This window comes from Aphelocoma coerulescens, chromosome 7 (assembly GCF_041296385.1).
Source record: "Aphelocoma coerulescens isolate FSJ_1873_10779 chromosome 7, UR_Acoe_1.0, whole genome shotgun sequence".
Classification (NCBI taxonomy): domain Eukaryota; kingdom Metazoa; phylum Chordata; class Aves; order Passeriformes; family Corvidae; genus Aphelocoma; species Aphelocoma coerulescens.
In genome coordinates, this window is record NC_091021.1 from 36,540,001 (window position 1) to 36,565,000 (window position 25,000).

The following is a 25,000-nucleotide window of genomic DNA, read 5'->3' on the forward strand; positions in this document are numbered from 1 at the left end:
TCAGGAAAAATTATAAATGCTTTCAGACCACTGAAGGATCTCAACTTCCAGGAAAACTCAAGCTGCTCCCTTATGAACCTGATCTGCTTTTTCTCCCCAGGACATGAGAGCACGGAAAGTGAGGCACAGAAAAAACTCCACTTTCATAGCAAAGTTGTTAAGAATGAGTACCAAGGACTATGCTAATTTTTTTTTCAATCCAGTCACAGCTACCTTCAAGTCCCACTGTGAAAGTTCACATTTAATAAGGTGTGATTAACGAATCCTCAAGGAAGCCAAAATTGTGTTATGAAATGACGGGGAGATCTGGCAGCAAGGCAAATACAGGAGAAACCACAGCTAAAGTAACCCAAGTGACAGGGAAACTAGTAGATGCCTGGAAATTAGGGCTCAGACTGCATTTTTTTTTAAGAGAGTTTCCTAGGCCTGCACACATACAAGGTTTCTTTTTTTTCCTTTATTTCCCTCTATAATAAAATTGAAAATTCAAACTTGATATTATATTGAATTATAGCAGACTTACTTGTGTGAGCTGTTTCCTAAATCTGCATTTCTGCCAATTTAACCTGTTGGTTAAAAGTCAAACTCAAAGAAAACTCTGGGCTTTGAGCTATAAATGTATTTTGGCTTTGAACCTCCAGCCTTGACCTAGGGGTGCACCAAATCCAGAGCTGGAGTCAGCTACCTGTGATTCAGGGCACAAGTTTAGCCACTAAGGGGAAATCCCAGAGTCTTAGCTCAGGAGATTTAAGCACGATCAAGTCACTTACTCAAATCAGCTTAAAATCCCAAAGCACTCTCAGCCTAAGCACTCCCAAACCCCAGCACTGCCAGTGGAAAACCCTCATGGATGAGGTGGGAGCTTTCCCAGTGCTACCAATGCCCAATGGGATGAACCTCTGCCATGACCCAGTTGTCCTGCTGATTACCCTCAGAGCAACACACTGATGACCCCTCACTAATACCTCCATAATTGCTAATTTTGTTTTTTTTTTTTGTTCCTCGCATACTATCCGCTTTTCCTCGGCACCTTTTCAGTGTCCTCCTCACTGAACTGCCCACATTGTCTCAGTCCCTCCCTCTGACTTACTTTTCCCTAACATCAACCAGCCCAACCCTTGTCTTTTTCCACTTCTCCACCGATAGTTTTCCATTACTTCGAATTCCCTGATTTTTTTTGATGCACACTACATCTGATGCCCACTACACCCTTCTCTGTCCCATCCCTGGAAACATTTGAGGTCAGATTGGAGGGGGCCCTGAGCAACCTTGTCTAGTTGAAGATTTCCCTGGTTATTGCAGAGACTAGATGACTTTTAATGATCCCTTACAACCCAAAACCATTCTATCTATGATTCTCGCCCCACAGTTGTGCTCCATCCAGCTCCCAGAACTTTTCCTTTCCTGAAACAGAAGTCAACCACCACCACTGCTTCTCATCCAGACTTGCCTCCACCCACCCTTCCAAAGGCTGGGTGATGTGCTCATCCCTCAGTCTTTGCCTGCATTGCTCACCCCTTGCATGTGGCATTCGTGCCATACACAGATGTAGCCTGGCAGGGAATCATGCATATTTTATAAATTAATTTAGAAATGAATAGATTAAAATACTTCATATTTTCATATTAATTTATGTTAGTACTAAAAAGGCAATGCTAGAGCTATTTAGTCTACCACATCCATATCAAGGCCTCAGTTTTGATCTGAGGGAACCTGACAGCTTGGGCTAAGTTCTTTGTTCAGACACCACACAACATACCTTAGCAGTGCTCAGTGTGCAGCTGTTACAACACTAATTGAAATATGTTTTTAAATGTATCAGGTTTCCGAACATTTGCAGAAGAATTATTTTCTTCCCCTCATGTGCAAACCCCAATATTTCAGCCGTTTAAAAGGAGTGGTTAATCCCTACAATGTGTTAGTAGGTCGTAAAACAAAGCTGGACTAAGGTATTTTACACTGGGGAGGGGGATAATTGTAGGTGGATGAGGAGGACCTACAACTTTAGGAAACCACAGGATCCCAGACTAGTTTGGGTTGGAAGGGACCTTAAAACTCATCTCATTCCACCCCCTGCCATAGTCAGGGACACCTTCCACCATCCCAGGTTGCTCCAAGCCCCGTCCAACCTGGCCAGAGCCTCACCACCCTCACAGTGAAGAATTTCTTCCTAATATCTAATAATATCTCCCTAATATCTAAAATCCTAATATCTAAACTCACTCTTGTTCATTTTGAAGCCATCACCTTGTCCTAGAGCACTGCCAAGCAATGTCACAACATTCATAACATCGTTGGAGTAGAGATAAGTCAAAAGGAAGCAAATTTGACATTCCACCCCACAGGTTGTACCAATCCCACCCAAGATCCCCTGTGTCATCCATGGGGGACAGAGCTAGGAGAGATGGACCCAAGGAAGCTCACAGAAGGGCTCATGGAACACTTGTGTTTTGCCAGATGGATGAGTGATGTAGATGACACATTTTGCAATGAAATTAAGTGAGAAATCTCTCTCTAATATCTAGAGAAAATGTTTGGGCCTCTTTTTTCGTCATTGCAAAACACAGGTTCCCATGGGGGCCCATGCTCAATCTACAGAGGGAAAATTATAACTAACCTGTTTGCAAAGCCTCTAAAATTGCATTTCTGTTAAAACAAGACAACAACAACAAAATCTCTGACAGTAAGTATCTCTCAATCTTCCTGGGCTAAAAGTCTTTGACTGAAAAGCTGTGCATTTCCCATTTGCAGGGGTATAAAAGTCACAAGACATCAGATCACAAGCTGTCACTGGTCCCAGACTAAATATCACCCTTCCTTTGCCTAAGGCAAGTGGGTCTCTTTTGCGTGGGAGGGGGCCAAACAGAAATCCCACTCTTCGGAAGAAAGAAGGAAATATTTTTGTGACAGTTTGTTTTTATTTTTTTTAAAGGCAGTTCTTTTGAAGCTGCTCAGGGGTTTGGATGTTAGATGTAGTCCCAATGGAGGTGGATTAGTGGCCAGAGCATAGCAAAGCGGTCAAAGGTGCAAGATAAATGCAATTTATATATAATTGCCCAAGCTGCACCTGTTCCATTTTCAATAGGAGACCTTGTCTGCCGACACAAACATAGAATATATCCTTTTTGTTTCTTTATTTGAGTGTAAAATGGGGAATTCTAAACTTGTATCAGAGTAAAGCAAGAAAAAAACCCCTTTAAATAGCATGTAAATTTTTTATGAATCAAGCTCTAAATAAAGAAAACTCCCAAGCTGGGAATTCAAAATTCTAGCCAGAGAGAGCTGATTTGCTACCAGGCTCAAGAACAATATTTAGTTTACAGAATCAATCTGGAAATAAAACTAGTGCTTGCATCAGCATGAAAGCTACAAAAATAAAAAAGAGGTCTTAATAAAATATACAGTGGAAAAGGAAAGGATGAAAGCCCTAGCACAGCTATGAGGCCCTCAACAGCCCACACAAGTAATAAAATAGAATATGATGTAATATAGAACAACAATGAAAGGATTTTAAATTTCTAGGTAGGATTCTGAAAAACTGGTTCCAGCTTTTGTTGCGGAGCAGGCACGCTGAGAGTTCCCCTGTGAAGCTACAACAAAGCTGCTGTGTGGCAGACACAGGCGTTGGCGAGGGCAGGACAAACACTAACCTTCACCTTACTCCTCAATCACTGGACCAGGAGCCAGGATATTTCTCTATTTCTAGACACTCCCTTCTGGGTGCTCTTCTGTTCACTCATCCACTCCTGGTTTCCCTCCTTGTCGGCAGCACAAAGATTATTTTGCTCACCAAAGCACCAATGGTTTGCCAGGAAGGCAACCACCTTCTTCCTCTTTCGTCAGGAAAGTGTCTTGAACCTTGTGCTAAGCAGCTTGGAAAAATCTGAGATTAGACACATCCCATATTGGCTCAACTAATTTCAGCCTGACCAAATTAGGATGAGTCCGTAAGACTCCACAGGAAAATCATGTGAGAACTGAATGCCTGTGCTACCTGCCACGCTCTGCCCGCTAATCACAGTGCTGCATCCCCTGGCTTTAAGGAAATAGGGCCTTGTGAAGCTCAAACTCTAAGAGGGACGCATAACTTCTCTCAAAATTCAATGGCATACCAAAATTAACTTGTCAGAATTTGGTTCTGCAACAAACAGTGGCCTCTACACTAAATTTCAGATGAGCCAGAACCAATGCAATTCACTCATTGCAGTAACACAATAAATTTTCCTTCTCCCCATGAAGCTGCAAGATATTATAGAATACCACCAATATTGCACAAATTAAAAACTGTGGATTGTGAAATCCGGGGCCCTTTTTCTACTCTTCTCCAGCTGTGGCAGGCATGGTGTACAGAGGTAATCAGAGAGCTCTTTGTCCTGCAGCTGGCCACATGGTCCTACCAAAAGTTTTTGGGTTGACAGAAAGAACTGGCCAAATCCCATTCTTCTTGCCCTGGCAAGGAAACTCAGCTGCACAACGCAACACTTGATTAACAATAAACAATGATTCAGGCAGCTTATGTAATTTTACCTGCCAATGTTGTGCTCCAAATAATTTCTCTGTGATAAGATTTTAGGGGCCTCTGTCTGACTGTTTTAACCCTTTTTCTATCACTGGCTGTAATAGGTACATGGACCTTGAGAAGGGGTGACAAATAAAAATCTGATTGTCCCAAAGTCCTAATAAAATACATATATTCTTTTGCACAGAAAAAAAGAGATTGGTATAAACATCATCCATTATTTGTGCTTCTCCAGGAAAGACAGGAAGCATTCCAATTCCTCCAAAAACACGTTTTTAATGAAACTACAACAGGTCATGATCAGCTGCTCAGAAAACAGGAACACTTTCAGAATAAAGGTTTTTTCTCTTTTTTAGGTTTCAAAAAGTTGGTTGAAAAATCTGGGCTTGCTCTTACAATGACCCCAAAGGCAGAAGAGGGTGTTACTTTGAATTCGGTTCCTTCCACTGAACACGGACTGCAGTTTCACACCTACGTTATTAGTGCAATTACAAGCTCTGCCTGAAACTATCAAATTAATTTGAAATTCACTTAAGATGCACCTGAGCCATTAGCCAGGGTGCCAGTGCTGTGTGCCTCCTGAAGGCTGTGCATCAGGTCTTGGGGCTGGCCCAGCCAAGCCCTTCAGAGCTCCCAACCACTCAAGCACTAGTGTGATGCACCAAGGAACTGATGCCTTGAAGTGGCTACCTGAAAACAGAGGCTAGACAAGATTAAGAGAACAAAAGTAGGTATTTATTTGAAGGCATCAGCTCCATAAAAGCAAATGCATCCTTGATAATAGCACTTCCCACTTCATCCAGTGAGCTCCATCGCAAGATTTAATGAATTAATATTTACAACACCCCAGAGAGGCGGGCTGGTATTGTTTCCCCATGTTTCACAGATGGGTGAGGGTGAGAGAAAGCTGAAGCAATTTGCTGTAATTCACAGAGGAAGTCTGTGGCGAGGCAGGGGAGAGTGCAGTGCTCTCACTGCCAGTGCCACAAGATCGTCCTTCCTGTCCCTAAATGCCAGGCTCCAGCCTGATGATGTGCTCTAGTTCTAGCGTATTAAATCTGACACCCTATACATGTTCTGGATCATAAGGCTGACTCCCATAAAATTGATGGACATGAAGTTGAGAAGCCAAAAGGGACAGAGGAAAGAAGCAGGAGAAGAGTCCCTGCATTGCAGCTGTGTGGCATTTTTCTAGGCAGTAGGTTCCCATGCTACTTCAAGACCATAACATATTTTTGCTATTACAAATGCAGTTTATTTTGCAAATCAAGGTGATTGCACACATTTCAGCTTGTCAAATTTTCAGCCTTTCAACCATATGTCTGTCGACCTTATGGACTACCAACTTTATGGGATTCAACCATATGTCCAGATCCTGATATATATGAAGGCCAGTTCTAACATAAGAGCTTTACAGTAGTAGTGTAGTAAACCATAATGTTTGCAGATGGCTGTAATAAAATCATTCAGGAGAGGAAAGGTGCAGGGACGTAAAGCCTTCAAAGCTTCTTCTACTGAATAAACAATTTGATCTGAATAATGTAGTAGGAAGCACATTCCACCAATGAACTGGCTGATCTAGTCCAAAATGTTGCTTTCAATTTTCTTTCCTAATCCCACGTGTATTTTAACTTCCTTTTGTATTTTCCTTTGTGGGATTAGCTTAAAATTTGGAAGAAAAGTATAAGGAGGAAAAATAACAAAGTAAAGTGTTTTGTTTTAAAGGCACAGTCCACTTCTGAATTGTAAATTTTTCATCTGTGAAAAGCCAAAGGGTTATGTGGGGCCTGGAAGATGTATTAATAGAGAGGTATAAGGTTTTTACCCTCACATGGTGAGACTGAAGGATGATGTGACTTGCTTCATTTCCTGAAGCGGGACTCAACTTTCAAAGTTAAGGAAAGTTTCCTCCTGAGTAAACTTTTTCTAACACTAGGAAGTTGGAGTTTGGTTTATGTCCTGCTGCACAGTAATTCAGATGATAATTCACATTCCCTTTGTCCAACATAACTTGATATCTCTATTATTTGGGAAGCTCCGGTCCCATTTTCCCCTATCTGAAACATGCTGAGCCGATTTGTGGCCCTCAGAGAGCTGTCCTGGCTGACAGTGGGGAAGGGAGCACTGTCTGTAAGGGGAACCATGGCCAGCATAGGTGTGATGGAAGGTCTTTTTCAAACCTAAGTATTTTTTAAGCTGACAGTGCGTGGTGAGCTTTGGCAATCTTCCTTGAACTGGACAAAAATCACTTCCTGCTCAGGAAAGAAAGGAACCTTCCCCAGGCATTAACTGGGAAGTGAAAAAGTGAACTGCAACCTGCTTGTGCTGCTGGTGTGCAAAATCACAGCGAGAGGAATCCCCCTGAATGGTTGACTTTCAGATAACTTGGCCAGAGCCAGCTCTCATGCTGCTAGTGTCAGTGGAAGTTTTCTTATTGGATTAAATGGAGCAGGGTCAGAGAGTGCTTAAGAAACCAGAAATACACTGTAACTCTTCCTTCCCATGCCGGACTCTGTGTCGACCAAGTTGCAGTTGTTTCTGAGTGCTAGGGCCTGTCTCATTTCAAGAGGGCTTGGGAGATGCTGATTACCACAACTGCCATCACAATCTGCGTGAAATCTCGCACAGCACCTACCAACATTCACCCCATTGCACCCAACTGTCCTTCGTCAAGCAGTAACCATCAAGAAAAATTAAACAAGGAAGTCGAAGGGAGCAAAAGAATCTTTTGAAAGCCTCAGCACCCGCACAAATGTACTCATGAAAGACTGTGAAGAACACAGCATGGCCCTCAATCCTGCCCTCGGCGTGCGCGGCTGCCCTACCTGTGTGCTCGTATTTGTGTCGCAGCAGGGAACTGCTCTTCTGGAATGTCTTGTCACATAAGTCACACGCGTACATGCCACTTTCTGTCTTCTTGATCTTCTTTCGGGACAGACAGGAATCGGAGTCCGTCATGTCGTCTAGGCCGGACATGTAGTCTGGGGTTCCATCAAGCAATTCTCCCTGTGAGGGAACCACTCGTCAGCGACAGCCGCTTTCACCACCAGTCCTGCCCACCAACCATCCCAGGGAAGTTAAAATCACGCCTCGGTGGTCCCTCTTAGCTTAGGAATATGAATAATGAAACTAAAGCTGGTGGAAAATATGGAAATAATGAGGAGCCTTCTACTTCTATGCCTCAAACCAACTTTCTGTCTTTGAGCACTCTGCAGTAACATGGTTTGCACAAACCGACAGTATTTACCATATCAGCACTAAATATTTCCTAGAAAATGTGAAGGGGAGGCTCTTCATGGCCAGCAAAAGGTATTGTAATATTTTACAGAGGTAAATGTAAGCAACAGCTAAGGGATCGTTCCTTTCAAAATTCCAAAACTTGGATACATTCTGTGTCTGTAGAAAGGTTTTAATTGAATTTTATATTTAGGTACAAATGTTATTATTATGCAATCCATTTAAATGTATGTCTCCCGACTAAAGGCCTCAAGCTATATTTTTATATTTAATTTTGTAATTTGAAATAGGGAATATTAATAACACTTTTTATCAATGTTCTATCTATGTTAAAACAGCCTTCAGCATTAAGCAATAATGAATGTGGATCAGTAAATTATTAAATTTCTTGATATTTATTTTGTCTTGATCCAAAGAGAGTGCAAACTTGCATGATAACATACATTTCCATTTGCTATCACACAGTTCAGTTTTCTTAGACTAGGTTTGCACTAATTAATATTAGAGAAGATTAAATACGCTTAAATACATTTACAAAGAGGGCAGATGTACTGTAAATTGGAATAGTGGAACAGCTGTTATGGAGGTGCAGTGCTATTTATGCTCCTATTGTGCAAAGAGGGATTACAGTCTGTAATGTAAAACCATACCTGATTTTCACATTTGAAACTATAAAACATTTACTAGTCAGTAAAATTACTAATAGATGGTAATAGGACATAGGGGAACAGGCGCAAATGTAAGAAAAAATTATTAATCTATAATCAGTTAATCTCATTTAACTAAACTCTGTACATTGTATCTGAATACACCCAGCAAAAGGCTATAAATGTACAAGACTTCTGTGGAGCTGCTCTTCACTGGAGGCATGCAAGGCACAAAATCCTTTGCTACACCCATGTTGTCTCTGGGACAACCCGAGGGAAGGACTCAGTGCTGTACCTGGGCACAAAGAAGTGCTGACCCAGATTACGTGTCCAGGGAAAGACTTTGCGATTAAGGGCTCTGGCTGCTACCTCTCCAAATAATTTCATTTAATCTCTGGGGTTTTTTCAAAGCTGTTCCAGATGACTGGCAGGATTAGAGGACTAGGAGTCTGGGAAGTGCAGTAGGTGGCCCGAGGGAAGGGGCTATGGGTCAACATTTTTCATCCCCCAGACATTCATGAGAAGAGAGGACAACTTTCCCATGAATGGTGGGTGAACAATCCCCCAAAAATATGGAGAAGGAAGCTCAGAAGGCTTTCAGTGGATTACAGTGTCTATGAGGCTGTACGGACATCTGCTTAGAGGGATACAACTTTGTGTCCAAGTGTGGCAGGTGCCTCCCAAGGGGTCTCCCACTGCTCCTTTTCTCTTTGGTGAAATGTAGCTATGCCCTGAAGAGATAAATTTCCCTACGAAGTTTCCTTTTTTTTTTTTTCTCTAGGATACGATTTTTCATGGATATTTATTGTTATTATTACTGTATTACTATACAAATCTAATGATAAATGGCTAAACTCTTAACAGAATAAAGGTCATTATGCCAAATAATATTCAGAGTAATTGGTACTGCTTCTGCCAAGTAGAGGCACTCAAGTTAACTGCAGTTTATTTTCCTACTGCACCACATCTTTCCAAATTCAGACTTAAATAAACTCTGCTAATTTTGTTGGAAGTGTTGATTATAGCTTTGGGCTTTTTCTTCTGTAAGAGGACATATCACAAAATACTAAATTCTAGCCTTTCAAAGGAAAAAACTGTTGAAACATTTTACCTGAAATCCTTGTTTCCGCTGGTACTTTCTCCTTTGCTGCATATCGGCAAAAGTAGCTGCTCCAGTTGGGTAGGTATAGGCCATATGTGGTAGGAAGCTCATCTGATCTAATCCTGGGTATGGTCGCAGCCCAGGAATACTGGTCTGGACTGGTGGCATAAAAGTGGCTGGAGGAAATGCGCTCTGTGGTGGAAGTGTTGTGTATAAAGGTTTGGCACTAAATGGGTTCATACCAAATACTGGGTTAGTGCTTTTATCCAGATTATTTGAATTAGAAAACTCCTTTTTGATAAATGTCAAGTTCAGCGGCTCATCTGAGTTTTCAGATGATGAAGAAACACTATTGTGTTCTAAATTTACACTATTAGATTTTGTTTTGTTCTTTGTGGCTATAATACTTTTGGGCTCCTTCATTTGTTTTGGTAAAGACAAGTCCAATGGCTCAGCCTGAAGCTCCTCAGAAGAGAAACTGTTTGGAGTGTAAGAACTACTGTGGGAGTTTTTAGAAGATGTGGAAGAAAGATTTAAAGGAGAAGGAGTATTGCTCCTAGAGTGGTCCAATTTATCAACTGGCTTAATATTGGTAAAATGAGGAGGTTTTGTTAGCCTGAGAGGAGTATCACAATTAGTAACACTGTTATGGAGTTCAGCTATAGATGGTGAAGTTATAGAGTCCACAGGCTTTATTGGAGATCTGGCTGACAAAGAGTCTTTAGTGGGAGTGTTGTTGGTGGCAGCCAGCGCCACCTTGGCACTGGCCCTTTCCAGTGATGGTGACCTGGAACTTGAATACTGGTAGACTTTTCTTTGTTCAAACCATTCCTTCACAAATTCCTGAGGAAGGCCAACAGCAATGGAAATTTTCAGTAGTTCATCAGAGTTGGGTTCCATATTCATAGCATAATATGCTTTAAGTACAGACATGTGGTCCTTGTATGGGTTGATGGGGCTAGTCATTCCTTTCTCAGAAAGTACTGATGACAGCAAGAGGGTTTGCTTATCAAACACTCCAGGTTTGTTGGGAACCATGTTCTCGTGAGGCTGAAGGACTGCCTTGATTTCTTCGTTCATTTTACACAGGTAACGCTCATGCTGATGCAACGGAATGGGACCAGGAAAGCTTTCTTTACAGAACTGGCATGAAAATGGAGTGGATACGTTGTGGTTCTCTATCATCTTGTCTTCAGTTACCAGGTCTATTAGGGTTCGCAGCTTCTCTTTTTTAATGTTATTGAGCTGCCTCCTCGAGTCTGTGGTCAAGCTCTGGAGGCAAGCTTTGGCTTCATTAACTTTCTCTAATGTATAGTCAATAATACTTTTAGTGGCACCATTATGACTTACTACTGGAAGACCCACGGAGGGAATATTGGGGGAGGTAACTCCTTGTTCCTCGGCTTGAGAGCATGAATCCTTCATATGGTAAACCTTCAACTTGGAGATCTCTTCAGCTTTGCAGTCCATTTTCTGCCTGGAAACCGTATTGTCCACAATCTGTAGGACCTTTTGCACCTCGCTTAAATTGCTGCCTACTGCAGGAAACCCGAGCAACGGTGCTTCCATCCCTACACCTAAGTGCTGCATTGGACTTTGAGCAGACGCGTGAACTCCTAAGGGGCTGGTTGCTCCAAGTCCACCATTCATAAAAGGACTAGTTGCACTAAACCCATGTGAGGCCATAAGAACCTTGTACTCATTGAAATCTAGTGGTTCTGTTTTAATTTTCAGTAGGCCTGTTTGCTCAGACATACTAAGTGGTTTGCCATTCTCCAGCTTGTTTCTCAGCTGTGTGATGGCTGAATTAGTAGGAGAGGAAGATACAGAATTAGGAGAAGAACCCGTCTTGATGTTGTTTCTCATTCTGCCATTTACAGAGATTAAACCAATACACTTCTTGCTGCTGATGTGCGAACTGTAGGAGCCAGAATGGGAGAAACGTTTCTTGCAGTTGGGACACTCATATGGTTTTTCACCTAAAATGATAATTAAAACCAAATGTTACTTATCATTCTTGCTGCTAAAATTGCAAGAGATTGTATTCGATATCTAACTGATTGCCTGTGTATACAGTGATTAATAGTATGGGAAATATTAATTCTATGAATATGGCCACACACCACCACTGCTTTACCCTCCTCTTTCTACAGGTTTTGAGGTCAGTTTGGACCCGAGGTCTCCAGGTGGCAACAGCCATCAAGGTGGGAGATTGGCTCCAGACTGACTAGGGCAAATCACAGGTAAGTACCCTGTGGGGAAGTGAATCAAATCAAATCAAATCAAGACTGTTCAAATTTGATTTGTTTCTTTTTTTTTTACTCCCCAAGAATGGAATTTTCACTGAATATGAGAAACTGAGTCCTGATGTTAGAACATCCACATCAGTTTGTGCCAGGGCAGAGCCTGGTGACATTTTGTGTGCTGAATTCTGCATCAAGTAGGAGAGCCAAAATGCCCAAGTCATTCAATCTGAGACACTTGGCAGTTACTTGTTATCTGAGAATATGAGTTGTATTTCACTCGGGGGGACTTTTTATTTTGGAAAATATAATGGACTCTTCAGATTCCCGCTGCACAGCCATGAATGAACGCTTCTGAGCTCAAACTGCCAAACAATCTATATTATTTGCAGGAAGCTTTAGTATTTCCAAATCTTTCAGCAAGACCGTGGTATTAACAGCATGATAAATGAGGATGACTCAGATATCACTTATGAAATACCTTAGTAGCTCCAAGAAGCCAGAAGCAGAACTGTGTAAATTTTAAGCAGTCTTTAAAACTCAGCTAATTAAACAAAATGCAAATGAGCACACCAGCACCTCCGCTACTCACCACTGTGAATTCGCAGGTGTTCCTTCAGATGGTGTTTATATTTGAAGGCCTTGCCACACTCAGTGCATTTGAACTTGCGATTCCCTGCTCCTTGGGTCAGCATTTGGTGCTGGGAGGAAAAGAAGAAAAAAAAGAGATACCAACATGAATTTTATGCAAGAGAAACCATGAATTTCAAGCTTAAAAAACAAAAATTGAATTAATGTGGTTCTGAATTCGTCAAGCGGACCAAAAGGTCTGCATGTACATTTATTTGTCTCATCAGTGTTGCAATAAAAATCAAAATGTTGGCAGTAAACCGAAACAAATGAGAAAGTACTTTCACATGAGCATTCGATATTTGCTTTGGAATTATTTCCTAAGTCTCTCATCAGAAATGTGTTGCTTTAAGGTATCTTACAATGAGAGAAACAGTTTTATAAGTAGATTTGTGGCTCTTAATATTCCTAGCAGATTCTGAACATGTGGGACTTGGCTTGTTTAAAAATTCTGTTTACTGCATGTGGAGTAAAGAGAGAAACACTGTCGTTAGTGGCATTTTGTGTAAGATTTAATTCATTATCAAGCAGGAGAGATTGCGTCTTCGGCATAAGCTGCTGCTGGAAATATTTTTTAAAATCACAGAGCAGCAGGAAAGACTTGAGCTACCTTTTGTGCCGTGTTTTCTCCTGGTGCTCTTCTGAGGGGTGAGAGAAAGTTGAAAGTTAAAAGTGGTGTAAAGATATAATCAAAGGCAGCTGACCTTTTTGCAACAAGCAAGGAAAGCCCCATGACTTTGACTTTTGAGAGAAAAAAAATAATTAATTAAAAAATAATTATTATCTTGATAATCATGTAGCCAACCACTCTGGATGCTCAAGGTAGGAGGTCAGCCTTTTGCAGGCAACCACGACACAAAAGCCTTTTGCAGGAGCAGGGAGGGGGGAAAAAAGAGGGGGAAAAAAAGAAGAGAAAAAAAAAAAAAGGCAGCGCCGAAACGGTATGACAACTGCGAGGGTGTGCTGCCTCTTCCCACATTCCTGGCGAGACAGATGGTGTTACATGGGACACAGGGAGGTTTGTTCAAACAGCAGCAACCTTCAAAGATCAAGCAGAGCCCAGCCCGCCGCGCGCCATTGAGGGACCCGCGCTCATATGTTGCTGAGTTGCATAAACAAACAGCAACAGCTGTTTTGTCTCCCCCCATCGCCCTCCGAGGACTACTATAAACTTTAGTTGTGCCACTGTTAATATGATACAATCATTTTAATTTACTAATTGTAAATGCCATGAGCAAATGAGGGGACTTTTCAACACCAAAGCTACCATTCATAATGCGCCAGTACCAGCGCACTCTTGCATGTGAAATTTCAGGCGGTTACGTTGGATAAATATCCAGGCGGGTTTTGTTCCCTCCCCTGGTGTTTTTAATGATACGAGGCAAAAGGAAGAACCTTACGGTGGATCAGGTTAGGAAAAATATATATGGGAAAATGTGTTTGTCTACTGGGAAGCCACGGGAAGGAAAGAATAGGAGAAAGCACTCTGGAGCCATTTATATTGATTTAAGATCAAGCAAAAGATACAGTTCTCTTAAAAATGCTAATTGCAAAAATCGTGTGATTAAGAAGATGTGTGTTTGCCTAACTGAATTTACCTTATGCTGAGAAAAACCTACCAAGAGAAATCCAGCTGATTGTGATTTTCAGGTTTTTAAGAAAAAGAAATATGGCGTAAAGCCTTTATAATTTGACACAATGCACACATCTATTTATTCAACTTTTAACCACGCCATTTGAGTTTCCATTACAGCCCTCCTTAAGATGGGTTTTCAGAAGTAATCCTCCAGCGAGGAGCAGTTTTTCTGCTGGTGTGTAAAGAATTTTGTGGCGCAGGTCTATCGCCAGCCCATCCAGGAGCACTAGGGAAGCTCAGTCACCTGTTTGAGACACACAGCATTTCCTTAAATGCGGCGCTGATATAATATTACATGTACCCCATTGAGGAAAAAAGGGCTTTGATTTATTGCAGATATGCTGCCGGGCTATACAAATGAGAGCAATGCCCAATTCTAGTGGCACAATCACAAATGATAGCCTATATGTACTGTCGGAAGAGTTCTTCTCAAAATGTGTAATTATGTCTAACAAACGATTATACAAAATATGCATAATTTCATGTGATTGAAAAGGTTACTCAAAAAGTAATGAAAAAATATTAGTGGATCTTTTAGTATGTCTTGGAGCTCCTATTTGCAACACTGCAAAGTAAAACTAGGTGAAAAATGGAATTAAAATTGCTGAGATGTTTAATAATGTATAATTAAAATGCTACAGTTTCATTCACTTTTTGAGGAACATAAAAACGAAACTAAAGTCAAGTTAAAGTGCAAATAAAATTTCTAAATTAGAAATTAACACACTCATTCGATCGTGAACATAAGACTATTAAATCATATTAGAAGAGACCATCAAAAAATCATTTAGACCTCAATTAAAGCTATTACCATTAAAAGATCTGCATCTTCAAAATGCCATGAAAAATTAATAATGATTGCCAATCAAAGCAATATCGTTTCTCTAAGGGGTTATTACAGAAAGAAATCACTTAAAACCAGCCCCCCACCTGATCTGTCCCTGGCTTGTGTGTCACCATATGCCGCTCGAGCTGGGTGCGGTAGGCAAACGTGTAGTTACAGAGAGGGCACGAGAAGTTCTCCTCGTTCTTCTCGTGGCGGTACTTGATGTGCTCCTTGAGGGACGTCAGGCGCTTGTAGCCCCGGTCGCAGTAGGGGCAGGTCAGCAGTTGGGCGAAGGCATCTGGAGTTCCAGGTGGCAGGTCTGCGCCCCGGGATGGGGGGGGAAAGAGAGGCAGGCCAAAAGGTCAGCAAATCAATGGCAGCTCATGGGCTGATTGCCCGGGATGGTATGAGAGGAATCGCCGCAATCTGCTGCCCGGGAGGGAGGGACGGCGCTTCCAACCGGCAGCGGGAGGCACCGGCACCCGCGCACGCCCACGGCAGACTCGCAGGGCCCGCTCTGGACCCCGCCGGGAAATTAATTATGGGCATCACTCCTCCCGCAGACCTGGCTGGCTGGAAAACTAAGAAATACTTTTCCTGATCAATTGGCAATTTGCATTCCAGCCCCAGCTCATTACGTTACTTATGCCATTGACCGAATCCTTCCTACTGACTCTTCTCCAATTATTTATCAAGGCATTGGAGAGCAAATAGGCTGGCTACTCTGTCTTTTGTTGCATTTAAACTCTATTAAAACTTCTCAAACTCCCAAGTAGAGCAGCAGCCTTTCTCCTGTTTAAATTCAGCTCTATAGTTCACCCACCAAATAATACAAATGTGCTGACTAAAAAATCACAATACACTGAAATTACAGCCCCAATCTTTGCTCATGAAATTCCATGCCGCTGCAGCTGTTCTTCAATTTTTAAGGTAAACACCCAGGCATGTAGTGCATTTATAATTGCAACAGCTGCACGAGGTCAGGATACTGGCTAAAAATGAATTACAGCCTCACCATTTTCTTCTTGCCCATTGGCCTCTGGAGTGCCAAGGCGAGACAGTTCCTCGGGGGCTTCAGGGTAAATAATGGCTGTGTCGCTGCGCTGCAGGTACTCTGCTATGCTGACTGCATGCCCATCTCCTTCCTCCAGTTTCCTTTTGGCAAAATATTCCTCAAAGTCCGACGTGCAATTTGCATTCTTAACTGAAATGAGAGAAGGAGAAAAGAGAGGGTGGTTGAGCGCATCGTCCCAGAGAGCTTGGGCCGGTCAGCAACGTTACAGGTTGAGCAGATGTACTGGAGCTACAAGGCTGGGGCTGCAGCTGGATCCTTGCTCTTGTCGGCCTTGCTCCAGCTCCCAATAAAATTAATGTGGGCTTTCCACCCGTGTGGATGGAAGTAAGGGCAGTTAAATAAATGAGAACAGAGGCTCTACAAGGCAGCAGGAGAAGTTTATGAGGCTTAGGTAATGCAGGTAATCTTTCATTGCTGGAACCTGAACAATCTTCATGGGGCTCCTGGGGGTCCCACAACTTTTGGTATGAGCCCAGCTCAACCTACAGGACTGAGCTCAGCTGCCCCTGGATCATGCAGACCCCGAGTCAGTCCTCATGTGGGAGATGGTAGTTGCAGGTACTAAAAGACCAAACTTTTCTGAGACAGGTCCTGCCCCAGGCTGCTCTTTGTCAGGCACAAGAAGAAAATTTCTCACATCTTCCCCCTTTTTCTTTCCTCCCTGAAAAATTAACTTATAATGGGAGAATAGGTAGTTTTAGAAACTTATTGATTCATGATTTCTGCAATAGAACCACATGGTTTAGACCATAACAGGGTCATCAAGCCCAAAACCACTCTGACAGTCCATACAAGAGTTTTACGTCTTTTCTTTAAATGGAACCTCAATTTTTTACTATCCACGCAATGTCCATGAAACATAATACATGCTCAGCCACAAAGCATCCTGTTACTAAAAATATGTTTTTCTCCTCCATGTATGAACGCTGCTTATAGGAAAGACCTTAAAACTCTGTGATGTTATGGACAAATAATAACATAATTTTACTAGAAAAGAAAAAAAAAGGAGATTATGATTTTCTTCCTCTAAATTGTTTTTCTTTGTTTATTAACAAGTCTTGGAAGACACAGCTGGTGGCAAGGAACTAAAGATACTTGTTTTTAACTGACCATAAACTGAAATAACAGCTTATGATTGATTAAATTTTTAATGTATTTCTGCTTAGGTGAAATAAGAAAATGAGGAAACACCATAAACTACTCTGGAGTACAAAATACTAAATGGCACAATTCTGCTCTCATTGATTCCAGGGACCAACATGGAGTAAACACATGGAAATCAAGCAGGTTATGGTTTGTAACCACTGGAAATGAGAGACTAACCAGCTCCTTGCTGTTTAGAAATGGGTAAGTGCTTCGCCTCAGCTTCCTAAGAAATGCAAGGCAGTGATGCTGGCAGTGAAAGCGAGACATGACCTCTGACTGGGGCACAACTGGGAGCCTGCAGTGCCTGATTTGAAGCGCTGATCTCGGCGTCATCGATAAAAGTAGATATCCGTCTCTGTAAACCTCATCCCTTTAGCCGATAAAATCAAATCCTCTGGCTGAGACAAATATGCCCTATTTTTCATATGAGCTGAGCAGCTTCTCAACCGTTCTGCAGTATTTTAGTGACAGTGACCAAATGGCACAGGGCACAGGACCCTGGTTTTGGAAGGAAACTTCTGTTCCTACACAGTGGTTTTGTAGGGAATGGCTACACCACCACAGAGTTCCTCTTGGTCCTTCTGCGGCTCCTGTTACCATTTGTTATTAGCATGAGGAAAAATTCTCCTCTTTCAACCCCAAAATAAAGCAGCTTCTAGAGAAGGGGACCGTGAGCGTGGAGAAGAAGACAGAGTACTCTACCTCCATTTTGTTTTAGGAGAGAAATATAACAAAATGGTGGTTATTGAGTACACTTCGTGCACAAGAGCATCAGAGTAGGTGTAGGACTTTTTGTTTTCATCAGAAAAAAAGCTAAAGCTTTAATTTTTATGCTCTAAATCTAACTTTTCACTCCCCTGTTATGCCTAGATCTTCCAAGCGTTACAAGGTCATCCACCCTCTGGCTTAACACTACCCAAGCTCCACTCCTTCTCTTGTCTTAGCAATAAATCCAAGGGAAACAAGTTTATTTTTGCCAAATTTAGACCATGAGCCAATAAATGTTACCTGTAAAGCAAGGAAGGGGGAGTTTTTCTCCAGAGAGGAGAAATGGGATGGCTCCATGGGATGGTTCCACATGTCCCTTTTCTCCTCCAGGTAAACTAGGGGCACTTGGACTTTGCAATTGCATTTATAGGATTAGGATTCCAGCCACCAAGCAAGGCCTGAGTTAAGACTAAGAGCTTCCGTCCCAAACTCAAACCTAAATGAGGTTCTTCCTTCCTGCCCCCAAGTCTATCTGGAGGCTGATCCAACAGGCTGTGGAGGACTGCTGCAATATTACTGGCCTTGGCTTCCTAATTTTCGGGATTATTTAGCTTCTACGTTTGTGCATGCAATCCAGGAGCTAAAGCAAATGTTTATGTCTACATTATAAACCCCTAAAAACAAGGGGATTTAGTGGAAAAGCTGATAGATCCTTCACTGAAACAATACAACCAGTGTGGCAATGCTGCAGATTAACACAAACAGTGAAAGATGACCATGTGGGTCTAGTTTCTCACCAGCAAGGTTACTGACAATTCAGACATGGCTGGAAGCTCACCCAGTGGTACTAAAAAGACCCATCTGACAACCATTAGGTTTCTCTCTCGACTTCTGGGTGGAAGACTTGCTTCCCCCCTCCATGCCCTGATTTATTATCCATGCACAAAGCCATGTTCCCAGACTCCTTGTGGGCTGACACTGCATACACACTGCTCATCCCCTCCTGCAAGGCAAGAATTTCGGTGAGATCTATGGTGGGTGACCTTGCCAGATAAGTCTTTTTTTAATTAATTATTGGAGCCTGGAGAGCAGAAATATTTTCAGTTCCAAAAGCTGATGTGGCTGTGTCACATAAAAATAAAACACATTAAGGAAAGCTATCTTTGGAGGCATTTAGGACCTTTCAAGATAAAGTGGGAGAGAGGTCCAAGGAGCTTGGGATACCAGTTATTTTGTGTGGGAACTTGTCCTGCGAGATGGTGATAGCTGCCCTTAATCGCAAACAAAGCTAATAAAACCACAGCCTTCATTAGCCAGGAAGTGAGAGGCCCCCATTGGTACACACAGATTACAGCCTGAAAACGGCCTGTCCTCCAACCTGCCAAGTTTTACTTCTGTTTTCCTCCCCCTGAAAGTTTTTCTTTCCTTTCTTTAAATTATTTTAAGAGATCTTTACTTGAATTTTGTCAGATGTTAGAAATCGAAACCAGGAACATTTTTCTGTTTGTTTACAGGTATTTTGTTAATCTATTCTCTGTAAGCATCCCACTTGCAATAACCATACAAGGTAGAATAAAATAAACTATAAGAATTTCTTCATTTGCATTTTAAAAACCTCTTCTGCTAAACATCACTTTTTCAAGTCCCCATTGCAGAAATCCTCAGAAATATTTACAAATTCATTTAGCAGGAACAAAATCTTAGATTTTCACCCTAATGGTCATTTTTGCTTTTTCACTCTGAAGCCTCCATGGCTCATTATAAAAATGCAGCTGATTAATGTCTGGATAACAAGATTTCTCTTTAAGTACCACTAGGAAGTGGCCACTTTGACAATAGCAGAATAATTTAATAACGGAGACCTTTTCTTTTCGTTTTCTTTCTCTCTACTAATGGCATTCTGCAGAGAATTTGATGCTAAAAATGCACCACAGCTACAGCACGCACCTACAGAAACTTGGTGGTTAGATGCATGTGAGTGAGTCTGAAAATGGATCTCCTGCCTCTGTGTTCAGCCCAGGTCATGGAGCACTGCGAAATCTGGTGTCAAGAGGGGGAGACATGTTGTATTGAATGAGAGAGACCTCCTTAGCCCATCTGGAAGAGCCCATATTAATCTGTAGGATGCTCTAAATAGCTTAAGGAGACCAGAAGGTCACTGTTGAATGGCTTTTGCTGAAGAGGGAGTCACTGATCCAAGTTTTTTCATTGGGTTGAGTCTCAGCCTCACCTCAGCTACTTTATTGAACATCAGTATTAAATCCCCCTATAACCTGAAGGGAAAAATTAAAGCCAAGCACTCAAGACAGGCCCAAAGCCTATAGTGAGGCTGAAGAAGAAAACTTTGAACACGTCCCAGACTATCCAGGAAGGATCTCCAATAGCTCAGGGACTGATTTCTTCCCTTTCCTTGTCAAATAATGGTTGAGGCACCTCATTGGGCACAAAGGGGAGCTTTTACTCTCCATAAAGGATTCTACAGGTCCTCACAGACTCACCTGGCATCTTCCACTCAAGGTGAAAAGATTGGCATAAGCATTTATTTTATCAGAGTATTTATTATGCTTAAGTAACCTGGCATTGCTCTTATGAGTCTATGGAGACTGCAGCAATTAAAGAAACATGTTCTACCCAACCTGCCGAGGCATCAACCTCCACTGAAAGGGGCTCTGAACACCTCAGTGACAAAGATTTGAATTAAACACTATCAGAGCACTGAGCAACTTGTGACAATTATTTGAGCAAGCCTCCCATTGTAGCTGGAGAGGAGCCTGGGACTTGCACAGGACATTTGGGGAAGGAATTGCCAGGAGCAACACCCAGAGAAGCTCTCGCATTTCAAATGCAGACCACCTAAATGCAAAGCACTCCTTGAGCCATGAGTTTGCAGTGCATCAAGCTGGGTAGGGGTAACCCTTATTTTTCCCAGGACAGAGGCAGGACACCCCATGGACCCCACTCAGGGTTAGCAGAGGGGCTCCATGGCACCTGGCCCCCGGAGAGATTTCGTGAGGCTGACGATGAGCTGGAAGGCAAGGCCATCAGATACTGGAAGGGAAGGGAATAAGAGGACATGAAGTCTTCCCCTTCAAGCAGACCACATTGCAAGCATGAAAGAATCAAGGCCTGTTACGGTAAGGAAAATATGCACAAAGGAAGTCACATGGACTGATAGGGGACCTCAAAGGCTCTGGTAATGGTAATTCAGATAATCATCAAGTCTTGTTTCTGAATCAGATGTCTTTTAAAGTCCTGTTTCTCCTAGTGCTAAGCACAATTTGTCACTTTATTGCCGTCTCTTAGAAATAAAATAAGCTTTTGAGGTACGTATGTAGCCAGTTCTGCACAGCAACATCATTAAGTACGTACGTAATGTGCCTCAGTGCCACCCTCCTTTCATGCATAGTAAATCTAATGGATGAAGAAAGCAGTGACATGGTTTTATTTTCCTATTATTTTCCCCCCTCAAGAATGATAAAGTAAATTTCTTGTGTTGCTTAGTAAGAGCACTGGGGTTTTATGTGGGTGTTACCAACATTAGGAAAGTGTGAGTAATAAAATCCTTGCAAGACTTTGGTACCACCTTTTACAGTAATATTTGTGGAGAGTATTACCTATGAACTAAATTTCATAATGGAATGCATAGAAATGTACTTATGCTAGAAAACTCTTCCTTTTAGCTGTGTAAATCTATCTGCAACATCTCAAATTGTGACAAAATGCAGAAGAAACATGGGGTGATGTATGGCGTTCAGCTGTGCTGGGGATGGAGTGGGGCCTTTGGAAAGAACATGGTAAACCCCTGAATTCATTTGGATTAGAAAATAGCAACAGAAACCTTTTGCTGGTTTGCTCTGCTACAGAAAAAGAGAGATGGCTCAGAGGTGATGCCTGCTAAATATCTCTGTCACACTTCTTGTGCCACCAAATGTATTGATTTCTAAGAAGAGGAGAAAGAAAGAGATGTGAAAAGTGAGGGGAAAAGAAAGATTAGCCAGAAACATTATAATCTCATAAATATGCATTTAAAGTGTGTGTGTCTGTGTATCTATGTAAGGGGTTTATGTGTGTCTTGCTGAAAAGATGTTTTCAGTGTCTGAAGTAGCTCACTCTGTGCACCACCCGAATCTGGGGCTGCCAAGAAGGGTGCACCCCATCCTCACTATCAAGCTCCTCGCACAGTTTCTCTCATTAAAAGGTTACTGTATCTTGGCCCAGCTACTTTATCCAAGGTTCACCCTGGCTGGGATAACATCTCCTCACACTGCTGAGAACTATTATCTCCCAAGGATGCAGCTACAAGGAGGAACTAAAGGCTAAAATGTTGTGGGACACAGGAGGGGTAGCAAAGACTCTTCACTGCATGAATTGGTCACTGGGCTCTCGTGGTCAAGTTGGGGGGAGGGAAATTAAAAACCAGGTGAATTATGTCGATATTTCCTAAATTTTTAACAGAAAACAAGAAATAGATAGTTTTGTCACTCTCATTCTTCATGCACAGCTAGTTCTACGTGATCCCAAAGAAAAGTGGTGCTCACACCATGCAAGGCCTTACCTGTACCATTGTTTCCGGTGGTCTGAATTGTGGCTTCAGGCCCCATAGTGTCATAATCTTCCTTCATTTCTTCTGTGAAATAAAGCATGCACACTTTTAGCACTGGCACGGTAGTGAACGGCTCACAAAGCTGGGGAGCACACTGCGGTGCCGGGGAAGATCCCGCTCGGGGAAGGAGAGAAAAGGGCTCTTGTGGACCTCCACACAATGGCTTTGTTCTGGGAACTGAATGAGTTCAGCAGTGCCGAAGGGACGAGAACTTATTTACTTTAAACATGACAGCCAGTGGTGGAAAACAGAACTGTTTCTTCAGAGTAAACGAAGGGCTTTCCCCAATATCAAATCTAATATGCAGTCGGGTGAGAAAAAGGGATTTTTTTTTGTTCTTCTTTTTCCTACTTATTTAAGAGAAATAATCAGTTAACAGACACTGTGAGATCTATACCTGGAAGAAAATGCAAATACAGAAGGAAAATGTAAGAACTGCTTGTATCTCCCTCGCTATCTATCTATCGCCACACAGATCTGAGCTGTCACCGTCATTTTAACCTCGTTTGAGGCACAGCAAGGATTAATATTGAGTGGTGCAGAAATGTGACAAATCTTCAACCGTGGGCATTTCTTCTCTGCCCCTACTACTTGTTTGCATCTTCTGTGCACTGACAAAGTCTGTCTTTATGGCCATAAATTGGGTTAATTCACATGCAAATAAGCATGATATGTGTAAAATTATTTACTATGTATTTTTATGGATCAGTTTACTTTCTGTGAAGCTGGGGATTCAGAGTGAGTAAAAATAGCTTTTAGAAGAGGCTCCATCACTGGCGAGAACACTTATTTTCCTGGATGTTTCAGCCTGCCTGGCAGTGCCTGTCAAACTTAGTTTCTTGCTGCTAATTTGTTAGTTCATGTGCAACAGGTATTCACACATGCAGCCTGGATAAGATTTAACCCTCCAAAGGGTTTTCACAGGCAAAAAAAAAAATATGCAGAGCGTTTCTTTCTCGCCTTTTCAACTTCTAAATGCCAGCCTTTCTCTATCTGAAGACATGCACAAACACACAACCTCTCCCTCTCCTTTTTTTTTTTAAGTGATAGAATTCGGCACTTGAGATTTAAGTGAAAAAATCTGCTTTAATCATTCACTGAGATGCGCTTGCAAGAAATAAAATGGCACAAGGCACCCAGAAGTGGTTCAACAATGACCAAATAAATTTTTAAAAAAAGGAGAGAATTTCCCAGAAACAAGCACCAGTCGATGATGATTCAGGAAGATGGATGCTGCTCGGCCAATCAAGTGATAGACTGGCAAGAAGATCAAAGCATGCTATTAAAATCTTATTGATACATGAAGCATTCAAATTCTTATTACTCTTTTTTTTTATTTCTTTTTTTCTTTTTTATTTGTGAGAAAGATTTTGATGAGGACAGAGACTGTCCCAGTGTTAATCCATTTCCATGACAATGATTTGACTGAAGATAGGGGAATAATATAAACAGAGCACATTCTCAGTTCATTCCTAAATTTGTAATCTTGTAGTATTCTTCAGATGTCACATTCTACAAGTAATTAGTTGGTAGAATAACAGGTTCTAATTGTATCATTCTAATCAAAACTAAAGCACAGAATGACTTAATTCAGAGCTTTACAGCCAGCGTACAATACTGTGGTATAAATATACATGTTTATGGCTTTGAAGCTTAAAAAAGAGGAAAAAAATTAATGAAAGCTCTTAAGTTAAAATATGCAGGTACAAACAGATGCTAAATTTGTACAAAAGCATGGAATATGCAGACCAGATGAAAAATATTTGTTTAAACTGTACAGCAGACAAGCCAGCCTTGATTCTTTTCCCAGATCCGGTATTCTGCCTCTCTAAGGATCATTTTCATGGGGTTATCTTGTGTCCAAAACATTTAGGAGTTCAATATGTATTAATAAAATGTTGTCAATTATGATAATTGATCTGCTGTGCCAGTCTCACATCTGATATTTTTATTGCAGCCTCCCAGAAATTTTAATCAAGGTACAGTGTTTCTGAGAAGTTCAGCCTTCGATATAAATATAGCCATTGTGATTTTCTTCCTTGATCATCTCATGTGATTTCTGGTAGTAAGGAGTCACAAGTATCAGAAGTTTTCCATCTGAGGGCATGTCTACCCAGTCAGCAAGGGGAAAACAGTTAACAGCTTTTTTTTTTTTTTTTTTTTTTTTTTGCATAATAGTGGTAATGTTCAAGATTTTTTGCTGCACTTCCTTCCTCCTTGCCATTTTCTTCTGTGGTAAAGAGAAGTTACAGTGTCTGGTTGCTTCCCAAAAATTATTCAAGGCTCACGAAGGCTCTGCTCTGCTTCTCGCTTTGTGCAGGTCACCGGGGTACACGCTGCAATTTTTCATGTACATTTTAATTCTCATTTAGCTGACGCTGGCACAATTTAACCTCTAGCATTGCAACACTCAAACATGACTTTTCTTTACCTAAACCTGCACCCTTCCTAAAATCTGTGACCCTGCACTTTCTGTCTTTCTAAAAAAAATAATAAACCAAACAAAAAACCCAACATATATTCACAGAGTTTTCTTCCTCTCAGCATTAATTTGGTAGAATATAAACTCTGAATATCCAGGGCTACTGCTGTAAATCCAAAGCAAAGCTCTGGATGTTGCAGCCAGCA

At 41.6% G+C, this 25,000-nt stretch overlaps 1 protein-coding gene across 3 annotated transcripts in view; it reads right to left on the minus strand.

The window, feature by feature from the left end:
- ZEB2 (zinc finger E-box binding homeobox 2) overlaps window positions 1-25,000 on the minus strand; it is a 113,956-nt gene that overhangs the window by 3,427 nt on the left and 85,529 nt on the right. For all 3 annotated transcript variants that reach the window (XM_069021302.1, XM_069021301.1, XM_069021300.1), the window contains 6 exons: window positions 22,325-22,396; window positions 15,856-16,044; window positions 14,945-15,159; window positions 12,341-12,449; window positions 9,515-11,484; window positions 7,345-7,525 (listed from right to left, as the gene is read on the minus strand). In XM_069021302.1, coding sequence (XP_068877403.1) covers window positions 7,345-7,525; window positions 9,515-11,484; window positions 12,341-12,449; window positions 14,945-15,159; window positions 15,856-16,044; window positions 22,325-22,396 — 2,736 coding nt within the window. The remainder of the gene's footprint in view (window positions 1-7,344; window positions 7,526-9,514; window positions 11,485-12,340; window positions 12,450-14,944; window positions 15,160-15,855; window positions 16,045-22,324; window positions 22,397-25,000) is intronic.